Here is a 12759-nt window from a genome sequence, read left to right as displayed (position 1 = left end):
TTGATCCCTACCGCCATTCCCTCCCAATTGTCCCATATAAATGCAGAAATCTCACTCAGAAAAAAGGGACAAGAAAAATACTCTGTAAGAAACACTATCCCAAAAACTCTCACTAAATTCCCTCTCAATCTAAGCTAATTAGATCGTCGGAGGAAAATCGGGGGACTCAGCCCCACCACTGATAATTTGAGCAGGTGACTTCTGTGAAGCAGTATCCACTTCAGGAGCTCACTCCCGCGCTTTAGTGCCGCCTATTGATCCCGAAAATCACCTCTTCACACACCATTTTTACCATGAAATCAACAAATTAATGTAATTGTGTACAAAATAATGTAAAAAACATAACAATCGAATCCAACTATGCGGAATCCTAATAACACTCAGTCCTTTCCACTTTGAACTTAATTACGTGTATGTTCACCTTATAAAAAAAACTAGTGAGATTGTGTTAGGTATTACTTAATTATTAGCAATTGAAGGCTTGCAATATTGCTTTTCCTCCTTCAAAAATTATGCCTGTAACATCAAATATTAATTGCCTTTGCAAGATTCACATTATCGTTTATTCATAATGTATGCATGTCCTTTTCGTGAAACTAAATGTGATTAAATTGAGAGATAAAGGAGAAAACTTTGGGACATGCCCGCGAGAGGAAAATAAGAGGGAACTTTCCAAAACAAAACTAGAACAATAAATCCAGTCAACTAACATCAATGGAAATCAAAACCAAATGGTCGGAAAAACATTTCTGCTTTGGGCGATGCTCGTGAAAACTGCATCAACTCCTTTGATATGTTCAACCTTTCAATTGGGTCAAGGCCTTGGTTCTCTTGAATACACATTCTTTCAAGTGACGGGGAGCAGGCTAATAAAAGCTTAACAAGAAGCAGTTCAGCTGTTGAACCCTTAAAGTTTCTAATGATCACAGTCTTGAGTCCATTCAAACTTTCCTTCATCAGACCTGGTTCTTTCAAGTGCTGGAGTGTTTTCTCGTCAGATTTGATCCGATTACTCTGTTATATGCATTCCGAAAACAAAATCAGTACCACTTCCATCTTTTCATTGGGTTAAAAACCGTAAGCCTAATGTCCTTACCGACCAAATATCCAATTTAGACAAGTTCAATGCACTCCGCAGTAAGCAAAGAATGCAAGCGATCTCGTCCCATTTATAAGTGAATTCCATCGGTATAATATATACCAAGGAGTTAAGCAGATCGACTGGAAGCTTGTGGGGGATATCACCTGCGGCCAGATGCTATGAAGTAGAACATGAGATGAAATCCATTAAAAAATCGAACATGTTCAAGGTCAAACTACCTCATCCGTGTAAACCAGAAACAAATAGAAATAACCAAGTACCTGGAAAAAAGATTCGTCAAACAAAAGACGCTTGAGTTTGGGCCAACAGCCAAGGAGCTTCGTTAGAGTAATTTTCTTTTCCAGTTCATGATGTTCAACTTCTTTTGAAAATGCAATACCCGCTACTACCAGGTCTTTGCAGGTGATATAATTGCTCAAGTCCAGACTATCGTTGCCCAGAAGAGTCAAGCTTTTAAGTGATGGAGCAGATATAGATAAAAGATGGATTCCAGAACAGCAAGGTCAATTGAAGAAGCTGAGGGAAATTGAGGACTGAGAACTCGAAGGCGACTGATGTCAGAAAAAGGTAAGTGAGCTTTCTGCAGCCATCTAAGCCCTTTGGTGCACTGAAAATACACCCAGTCACATTTAGATCAGCAAGTTTTGGACAACTGAATGCATAAGATGGTACTTTGTAACGATTAGGACTTCTGTTATGAAGAATGAGTTTTGTGACATCCTTTCTTGACACAAATAGCAACCACTGATCAATATTGGAGTATCGAGATGACTGCAATTCTGGAATGTCAAGACCAAATTTCAGAATGGGTCCAAGGTGTTGAAAAAGTATTCCATTGACTATGTTTCCATATTCGGACTGGAAGAGGATCGGTGATTTGCTTCGCACCATCTCCGTGTAGAATTGCTTGTCAAGAACAAGCTCTGGATATTCAGCCCAAACATATCTCCATTTGCTCGACAAAATACTCGTTCTTGCCGCATCTCGAATGGGCATGCATCCTATGATATTTTGGATGACATTTATGGGAAGGTTTGATAGTCTATCTACTGCACTCATCTCTGCTGCATCCATTTACTACTTTCTGCAGCCATGATTATGTTGATGAAAGCAAAGGAATACAGTAGAGGGAGGTCATAAACTTGAATTGTTCGTGTCACAATTGTGAATAGGAATAGTACTAATATGAGCACTTCAGAGAAAAGTTGCATCCACAAACACATTCTAATGCGAAATGAACAAATGAAAACCATAATAATGAGACAAGATAAAAACGGATCCAAAAACAGATCCACCAACACCAAGTGAGTATTTACCACCACCCAAAGCAGAAATGTGGTCATTCGAACACACAAATTATGCGAACAGTTAATTTACAGCATTCCAAAACTCACTCAGCTTGTGTTGACTGAGTTTGAAACCGAATTCAAGCAGCTCGAGTAGTTTGACGAACTTGAGCTCAGGCCTTTTTATTGTATGTGATGCTCGAAAGCTTTTGGAGTTTAATCAAACTCAATTGATCTTCAAACACAATTATATATTCTTATTTTTTATATTTATTAGTGTGAAATCTCAATCATATCTCTTGTTTATAACTATATAAATTATTAGTTCATATAACTTAAGCTTGATTGAGCATATAATTGAACTTGATTAAAGAGCTATTATTGATCAAACTCGAATATGAGGTCTAGTAAGCTAAACTCATATTGAATTCAAACTCAACAAGTTTTAGAAGCTCAATGAGAACTGAGATTCCAACATTTTAACTCGACTCGACTCAACTCGTTTGTCTCCTTACAATAAAATCAAATTTTCATATGGGAGTTCAATTAAGATCTGCTCAGATTCAATCATGAATAAGCACAAGCCCAGTTCAAAAAAGTATTGGTTAACTTTCATGTGTCCTTATAGAATGAAATCGAGAATTAAGATTAGAGTTGTTTAAAATAATTATATTCAAGCACTTTTTTTTCCTTAATTAATGTGTATTAGGGATAAAATGTTGTTTCCATTCCAAAAAAAAAAGCGCTATCCAAACCATTCAACAATCAACCAAGCATAAAATTACTAAAGCATGAATTACAAAATCAACGGAGAACTCCATATATAACGATTTCCTGCTATGCAGAATTACAGAACCGATTTTTATTTAATGAAGTATGGATCAACTTAAGTTATGCTGCTAATTCTGTTTGAAAATCTTGCAGAAAAGAAGCAAGAAAAAGAACAAAAAGGCTATGAATCTAACACTAGCTTGATAACGTTGCAGAAAAGAAGCAAATATACATGAATCAAATTAAATTCCAAACTAAGTTTAAGAATTTTATCAAGCAAATTGAAAACATCCCAGTAATTGTCGATCATTATTCCATAGATATAGATGGGGCTTGTTCATGGAAAAGTTATTACCTGGCCTTTACGTTGCCGAAATTGTGCTAGAACATGAGAGAAAAATCCTGCGGACATATGTATGAAAAAAATTCTAGAATACAGAGATATTATCCTTGCTAGGAAACCAATTACTTTTTATCTCTATGGAAACCAGTTACTTTTAAGATTTATTTTAGCTTTATATCTTTGCTAGGAAAGTAGTTTACTTCAATTAGGATTCTATTGGGAAGACAATTGGATAAATAGGCGAGGGAGAGACAGAAGAGAAGTCTTATTAGTTTTTGGAACTTTCATCTCTATGGAAACCAATTACTTTTATTAATTTACTTTAACTAGGATTCCATTGGGAAGACAATTGGATGTATAGGCAAGAGAGACGGAGGAGAGGTCTACTTAAAAAAGGATTAATTTTATGTATACTAATAATATATATACTTTTACCATTAGATGCATGACACATAATCTAAATTTCAATTTGAAATCCAAATTTTGTATGTACTGTATAGAAGATTAACTCTAAAAGAAAAGAAAAAAAGGAGATTTGATTAGAATTTTCAGTCAACTTTTTTCCTCTCTCTCTTCTGCTCTTATAGGCATTCTCTTGTTCCCTTCATAGGCAATATTGTTATTTGTCTTTCTTCTCTCCTTGGCAACATTTCCTCCATGAAGAGTAGCTAAACACTTTTTCTAATTCGAGGATAATCGAAACTTTGGGTCTACAATAATTGAGAGAACCAATTTAATTGAATTGCTTCATCTATTCATGAGCATCTACATATTTTCTATATTTTCTTGACATGATTAAATAATAATCACTAAAAGTCAATATGTACATAAAAAATACAAATATTCATTGTTTAGAAAGAAGGAAAAGGATTTGAAGAGATAAAAGTTCAATATCCAAACAAAAAAAAGAAAGAAAATTAAACATACTCATACAAGCAAAAGAATTTGGTGAGAAAAAATTTTGTCAGTCAGAAGCAATTCAAAATGCGAACAATATACACTTTACACCAAGAAGAATGTTTTATTATGACCACCAAAAATTTCGATCAACAATGCCCTTAAAATAACCTCAAATTCTTTTCCTTCCATTGACACTAAAAGTTCCAATTTTATCAATTTTTTATTTAAATGTTAAATTTTTTTTAGTCATCAAGTTGTTTTCAATCATTTATCAACTACAATCGTTTCATTCATTTTTGGTTTTCTTTGTGTATTTAGTTTTTATTTCCTCAAATTCCTTTCCTTCCATTCATAGCACAAGTGTTTAATTTTTCATGATTTTTATTTACATATTATATATTTCTCTATCGATTTCTTTTAGTTAATTTATACTATGACTATCCTGAATTTTATCCTTTTTTATTTAGATATTAAATTTCTGGTCATTAAATTTGATTTCTTTCACTTTAACACGCTAAGTCTTTTCAAATTTTCTTTATTTAGCTATTAAGCTTTTCTCTTCTCAAAAAATTTTTGTACCTTTTATGCATGTAGTGTTTCTAATTTTGTGACTTTCATTTAAATACTAAATTTTTTTTCTCACCAAACTCGTCTGCTTGTATGAGTGTATTTAATTTTCTTACTTTTTGATTGCATGTTGAACATTTATCTCTTCAAATCTTTTTCCTTCTTTCTGAACAACGAATATTTGTATTTTTTGTGATTTATGTACATATCGACTTCTAGTGATTAGTTATTCAACTGTGCAAAATAACCATGTCAAGAAAGTATAGAGAGTATATAGATACTCATGAATAGATGAAACAATTAAATTAAATTGATTCTCACAATTATTGTAGAATCAAAGTTTCGATTATCCTCCAACTAGAAAAAGTGTTTAGCCACTCTTTATGGAGGAAATGTTGCTAAGAAGAAAAGAAAGACAAATAACAATATTGACTACGAAGGGAAGAAGAGAATCGCCTACAAGAGCAGTTGAGAAAGAGGAAAAAGTCGAATGAAAATGCTAGCCAATTAATCTCCTTTTTTTTTTTTTCTTTTAAGTAGACCTCTTCTCCGTCTCTCTTGCCCATGTATCCAACTGCCTTCCCAGAATCCTAATTAAAGTAAACTAATAAAGCTAAAACAAATCTTAAAAGTAATTGGTTTCCATAGGGATAAAAGTTCCAAAAACTAATAGGACTTCTCTTCTGTGTCTCTCTTGCCTACATATCCAATTGTCTTCCCAATAGAATCCTAATTGAAATAAACTACTTTCCTAGCTGGGATGTAAAGCTAAAATAAATCTTAAAAGTGATTGGTTTCCATAGAGATAAAAATATACTTTCCTGATAAGGATATAAAGCTAAAATAAATCTTAAAAGTAATTAAAATTCCCAAAAACTAATACGACTTAAAGTCCATATCCCATTAGATAACAGCAGAAAAGCGATCAGCATAGGTGGTGCATAATTCCGTCAAGCGATGTAAATCCCGCTGATCTCCGAACTTCCTAAGCTCCAGGAACATGCCCACGCCATATTCACAGCAGTCTTCTGGAAATTCGACTTTTAAATTATTTTTAGTCTCAAACTCTTATAAACATCACCAAACACAAAATATAATTGGAATCCATCAATTAACACAATATTTTGCTACAATTAGATGCATATTAAGTTCTCTATCAGTTGTAATTTCCTTGAAAATTGTGTTTTGGGGAATATGAGTAAAAAGTTTTATGTTTTGGGTAGTTGAGCTATTATGTGTTGATAGAAATTTGAGCTTTTATGGTTGGATAGAGGAACCGAGGATGTGTTAAGGTTTTAACATATGGTCATTTGGAAGTGAAAGCCAAAATATACTATTGGAGTCAGTCAGAAATAGCAGAATGGAAGGGACTTGCTTGGGCTCAGTATGAGATTACAAAATCCATAATGAATCAACTAAAATGTCAAAATTACCTCTATATGAAGATGGAAATTATTCGTCAACCATAACAGGTTTATGGATAGATTTTGAGAATCATGAGAGAATTATATGAAAAAACACTAAACTAAAAAGGATTAAAATGTCGTGCATATTACATTTATATTTTGGTTAATTCAATCATTTTATATTCCAGACAAAGGTAATCTTGACATTTCAGTTGATTCTATTACAAAGGACCAATTTCGTCACTTTGATACTTTAATCAAAACTACAAGAGTATTATGTATAACTTTTGAAACTATACGAGAGATATGTAAAAAATGCTAAATTACAGGAGGTAAAGTGTAATTTACCCTTAAGTATATATACTTAACCAGTGTTTGTTGAGCATGACATGCAGTTTACACACTCGGTTAGCATTTACACTGTATTGGCTAAACAATATGTCCCTTGAGCCAATTTAACTTGCTGTTGTACATTAATTTTGTCATTACTAGTCTTTTCTCGTATTATTTAATTGTTAGACTGCGAGATTTTAATTTAGCTTGTTTACATTTGGACAAACTACTTAGAGTGTTTCAAAACTTTTGATCGTTAACTTTTGACCCCTCGTCTATTTAAAGTCTCAAATTGACCCCTTAGTAATGAAAAGTATCAAAATTTGGTCCTTTAGTCCATTTCAATAATTAGAACTAACCATATTTACGAATAATGTGTGTCTCTTCCACCTGGTGCTGATAATAACTAATATTTAACACTAAATTATGACTTGGTATGCCCATTTCACCTCTTATGCCAAAAGATCCCCTATGGTTTAGCGAATATTATCGTTTCAAAACCTACAATATAATCCCTCATTGTTAGTAAATTTGTTAATTTACAAGAGAAATCATCAGAACTATCTCGACTTGTGAAAAATATGTGTTTGGCGAGACTTGGTTGGGTAAAACATATTTTTAACACAAAAATATGACTTAATGTGTCCATTACACCTATTGCCAAAATAAAAATACTCAACCGTAGTCTATCATTGGTCAAAACTTGAAGAAGAGAAAGCAATAAATTTGGAGAGAGAAAATTTTGTCCAAATAACTCATATATTGGCTAACATTTTTCATTTATATTATAAGCATGTTTTCCAACCATTTCTTTATCTTATATAAATCACATGAGAAAAACTGCTACACAGTTATTACCAAAAAAAATTCAAATAACTTTTTAACCAAGCACACTATGTTTGCTTGTTCACTTTGGGTGTGTGTGAATTAGAAAAAGAGATAAAAAAACTTTATATTTTATAATCGAATATTGTTAGTTAGCTTACAGTGAGTTATCTATTTTATTGTTGTAGTAAAGAAAAAAATACAAAACATTTTCTTATGTCTTCAGGAATATTTTCTTCAAGTTATCTTGGCGGTGGCAGAACTAAGGATTTGGGATATCAATATAAACTTCACGAAAAAGCTATTAGTGTTAATTTCAAAAACTTATAAACCATGAGAGGCTAAAATTGTGTAGGTTTTTAAACCATGGGAAGGTAAACTGAATATTGACTAAACCACATGGGAAGTTTTGGTATTTAATTCATTTATTTGTATGGGGACAACTGTGACATTTTGCTTATCAACGTTAGATATGACAATTTCCATCACTATTTTAAAAACTTACAAACCATGATGTGCTAAATTGTAGGTTTCTAAATAATAAGGAAGTAAGTTGAACATTCACTAAATTAAAGGGGGTATTTTTTGTATTTAACCCAAGGGTCAATTTTGAAACTTGCAATAGATATAAAGGGCTAAAAACTGACGAAAGAAATAGTTCAGGGTAGGACTGTCAATGGAGCTGGACCAACCCGAGTTCGGCTCATTCAGCCAAGAAAAAGTCTGGTGAACCCGACCTTTTAGTGAGCTGGTATGAGTTTGGACCTAAAAATAATCCCAAATTAAATATGAGCCGAGTTTGGGCCTCATTAGGTTCAAACGAGATATAGGTCCGGCCTTTTAATTATCTATATATATAATATTTATATTTTGATATTGTATATAATTATATATTCAAATATATTATTACTAAATACTAAATATATACAAATTACAAAACACAAAAATACATCTGAAGACTCCTCTACTAGTTTTTTTGAGAGCCAATATTGATAATGCATAACTGAAACTCTAACTTTTCTTATTAGTTGAGTAAATTTTTATATTGGCATAATATTGGTTGATTTCTTTTTGGTCTAGAAACACAAATCATCAAGATGTTTGGATTTAAGTTACAAGGCTACGAAAAAGTTCCAACTTTTGAAGATGCATTAACTTATGACCGCATGTTTTATTACTATCTTTCATGTATTTTAAACGAATTAGATATAAATATTGTTGAAAAATTTTTATTTATGTACTTTTTAAGAACTATTACTTGCTCATGTTTAATTTTAATGTTGTAAAATCCTGTGAATATTAAATTAATTTTACAACTTAATAGTTATAGTAATTATATTGAGAAAATTGAAAAGTAATAAGTGAGTTTGGGCTAAACCCAAACAAGGCTCAAAACCCAAATATTTTGTGAATTGAGTATGAATTTCACATTTATTAATCCAAAACTTATGGCTCAAATCTGAAAGTATTACAAATTAAATGAGTTGAGTCTGAACTTATGAAAATTCAACTCATATGGCCCAATTAAGAGGCCTAGTTTAGGGTTCCCAAGCAACATACCCTTTACATTTTTAAATCGTTACTCTTTTTGAATAGAGTCTTAAACAATTACAAATCACCTCCCCAAATTTTTTCTGAAATTGAAGCTGATTTTCCTCATGTCAGTGTTGCCTAACTTGACAATAGATGAGTTTCTAAACTCCTAACGAATAGTTGATCTATGTATACAGACATTGAATAATTGATAGCCAGACAGAAATGCAACTCCAAATCCACAAAGACTCCATTTTTTGCAGCCTCTTAAGGATCCAAAACATTGCTTTCTATTATTAACATGTTGCCGTTATAACTCAACCTGGTGCATCTGGGTCCATAACTCACAATATTTGTGATTAGAACAACAATCATATTTGCTTGATATTTAGGTTTCGCCATTAAAGTTAGCAAATCATGTCTAACTAAGCATCCAAGTCAAACTTCATCAGACTTTATTCAGATATCAATAGAGCATTTTCCAAACTTGAATCAGAAATAATATGCTTTCTATTAAATACACAGAGTTCAACTTGGCATTGTCTAATTATAAACTAGAATGCCTCCCAAGCTAGAATTTAAGGTTGCTGAATTGATCTTGTCATCTATTTAGAAACTCTAGATTAGTTTGTTTGTTTGGTTTACCAGATCACTACATATATGTATCAGCTGTTAATCAACCAAGCTTGAGTAGAGTTCCAATTGGTTTGATCCAAGCTTCAGGCTAAAAAGCCTAGTTTTCTGACTGCGAAAAAGAGAAAACACGTCAAGAAAATTACAGACGTAAGTTCCTGAGAAGACATAATCAGCTAGCAAAGATTAGTAATACTGCACAGCTCCAATAACTCTTAATCAGAGGGGAACTCCCATGCAGAGATAGATTGAAATGAGGTTTCGTTCCATCTGAAGATCAGAGATTTCCCATCCATAACCGAAGTACCAGGCCTTAACTGATCAGACCTTTTAAGTGTCAAATTTGCTTGCAATATTGATGTTTGGCTGAGATCTGATTCCACAAAACCGAACTTTTTGAAAAGGAATCTCCAGAAACCAATTCTTTCATGTCTCAGAGTCCTCTCTGTACCTTCAGCTGTGAGAACATCATGAATCATCCCCCACCAGTGAACTTCTTCTACCGGTTTTCTATACAGGATGTGCTTTTCCATACAAGAATTCATGGAATCAATTAGCCCGCTGATAAAGAGGAGTGTTTCTTTGAAAAGTTCCAGGAAATTTGGTGCATTTGTACAGACCTCCACTTCCTTGAGCACGAGAAAACATGGCTTGGGATTCTGGATCACTGCCATCAAGGCTTCTAAATGATTAGGCCATGCTAACAGTGACCAAAGCTGGCATGCCAAGTCAATTGCTACAGCTTCATTAGCCTCTAAATCAAAGAATTCTTCCTTGAGGTCCTTGAGGTCTGACGCAACTACCTTAAATGAGAAAGGTAAGTTAATGGTCTAAGCAAAAGATGACAACTGTTTGCCAGTCTTTTTCATGGTTTCTTCACAGGTTCCAGCGGCAGTAATCTTGAGAAGTTCAAGAGGACATTCATGACGGACAGCAAAAGCTTCCATAATCAGTGTCCACTGCGAACCATTATCAATTTCAAAATCTATTAAATGAACCTTCTTAGTTGATGTCACAGCTTCCAGTATGGGTTGACTTGATATGAATTGTGTTTCCAGACAGAACGGGACTTCCTGTTGACATGACATGATCACAGGTTCTAGAAAAATATTATCCAGCTCCTCAACCATTGGCAACCATTCTTGACCTTTTAAGTTTGTCTGATGAAATTATTCCCCACTCTTGATCAATTCTCTCGTTAAGTGCTTTAGCAAAGTAGTATACAACCCTTTGAACAGAATTATCAGTTTTAGAAGCTAAGACATCGCACATATTCAGCAATTTTCTGGCGTAAACAAACTTTTCATCTTCAACTTTCTCAGCTGCAGCTTGAACTAACAGTGCAAGTTCCAAGTCTTGAGCAACTTTGGAAGATACACCGCATTGACCTCTAAAGCAACCTTTTACACTGGAGAGAACATCTGCCTTCTTGGACTTTAATTGAACCAGCCGTGCTTTTTCAAATTTCATAATCTTATCAGTCGGCGAGGATTGAAAGCTACAAGAATTATTTGGGATATCAGGGCTCACTTCAAGGAGGTTTTGCGAATCCCTCAAACGTTTCAACTTTGTACCGCGTGGCTTCAGAAGTTCTACTGATGTTAGAGAAGGAAATGGGCTTTCCACCTCTTCTTCAGAATTACAAGAGATTTGCAACAAATAACTGGTTATTACTAGACAGGAATCCATATCTTCCCAGTCTTGTGGTAAAAAACAAAATTTGGCCAGGGAGAAATACCTGAAATGATCGCAAATTTATAACCTCAAATCTCTCTCCTCCTTTTTCAATAAAAAATTATACTGTGTTCCTCAGCTTGAATTTCAGAACTGATGAAAACTATGGCTCAAGGTACTGATATCCACTGCTGGACATACAAGTTATACCCAAAAAAGCCATTACGTAATACCAGATAAAACAATCGCTTAACAGGCTGCATCTAGCAGTAACCAGAGGATACATATCGTGTCTAGACAAAATCAATTACTTTCTGATAGCAGTTTCTGGTCTGAAAATCCTTATATGGGATTATATGGGCGACTGGGGAATTGTTTAGTTCCATAGGATCTCCAACTGGGGATTGTTTGATGTTAGCTTTATGGTTTCTCTGACAAGTTTGTGTGCACCTCAGATTCCAAAATGAAAATTGCCAAAATATATCCCTATGCAAATGAACTGAGTTAGACATCAGCTTTTGTTTTCTTTCCCATTTTCGGATATATTTATATTGTACAAAGTGATATGCCTGCAGAAAACTTAAGCATCTTAATATATACTTGGATTCATGTTCATATTCTTTCCAAGTACCTAGTTTACAAGCACACAAGTCCTGAAAGCAAATTTTACCGTATGAACTACAAGCCTACACTGAATCTTAGGAATCTCATTATTTTAGCATCTATAATTAGGGATGTGCTCCTAAACTTGATATGGTTCAAGAGTTTCAGAAACTACAGTAGGCCTGGAGATGTTGGAGGACCAAAAAAGTTTCAATAACATCATACGAATCTTGTTAATCAATTCTTGAAAAATTATTAAATAACATGTTGAAATGACAGAACTGGGATTCTCATTTCATCAGCAACATAAGTTGAAATATAAGGCAAAAGTCTTGTTAAATTCTTTGGAAGATCGTTGTGAATGATTAAGTGCCTGTTTGATAACATAAAAAAGTGCTGAAACTGAATTCATTCAGACATTCAGATGTTGTGGGTGTTTGATAAATAAAAATTCACCTGCTGAACTTATTAAGTGGTGCTGAATTTGTATGTATTTTTTTCAGCACAAGAATCGTAACTGAATGCTTAATTTGAATGCTTAACAGAATTGACTTTGCACTTTTTGTCCCTAATGTTTCGAATTTAGATCATTATGGTCCTTCAATTTTTGAATAGTGATATTTAGCATTTCAGGATGAAACAAGATATGAACTAGATCAAAATTGCGCTAAAAAACATGCAAAAACAATAAAATTTTTTATTGTTTTTTTTATTTTTATTTTATTTATTCATCCCATCATCTTAGACTTATTTTGTTTTACGTAGTTGGTCTCAAAATTGGGA

General features: G+C 33.4%; 1 protein-coding gene across 1 annotated transcript; it reads right to left on the bottom strand.

The window, feature by feature from the left end:
- Positions 1-9914: 9914 nt before the first annotated feature.
- LOC113689063 (DELLA protein GAI1-like) lies at positions 9915-11388 on the bottom strand. Its single transcript, XM_027206897.1, has 3 exons — positions 10827-11388; positions 10556-10684; positions 9915-10498 (listed from the first exon to the last, which is right to left on the bottom strand). The coding sequence occupies exons 1-3, from the start codon at positions 11386-11388 to the stop codon at positions 9915-9917; spliced, it is 1275 nt and encodes a 424-aa protein (XP_027062698.1).
- Positions 11389-12759: the final 1371 nt, after the last annotated feature.

This window comes from Coffea arabica, chromosome 5c (genome assembly GCF_036785885.1).
Source record: "Coffea arabica cultivar ET-39 chromosome 5c, Coffea Arabica ET-39 HiFi, whole genome shotgun sequence".
Taxonomy (NCBI): Eukaryota; Viridiplantae; Streptophyta; class Magnoliopsida; order Gentianales; family Rubiaceae; genus Coffea; species Coffea arabica.
Note: the sequence above shows the minus strand (reverse complement) of the source record. Positions and strands in the feature narration are given on the sequence as shown.

What these genes read in the sequence shown, in the direction of transcription:
- LOC113689063 (XM_027206897.1), bottom strand. Translation starts at nt 11,388, where the DNA reads ATGGATTCCTGTCTAGTAATAACCAGTTATTTGTTGCAAATCTCTTGT. An exon ending in GTCAAGAATGGTTGCCAATG is followed by an intron (nt 10,685 to 10,826) that starts GTTGAGGAGCTG and finishes TTCATTTAATAG; the next exon opens with ATTTTGAAATTGATAATGGT. An exon ending in AGAAACCATGAAAAAGACTG is followed by an intron (nt 10,499 to 10,555) that starts GCAAACAGTTGT and finishes CATTTAAGGTAG; the next exon opens with TTGCGTCAGACCTCAAGGAC.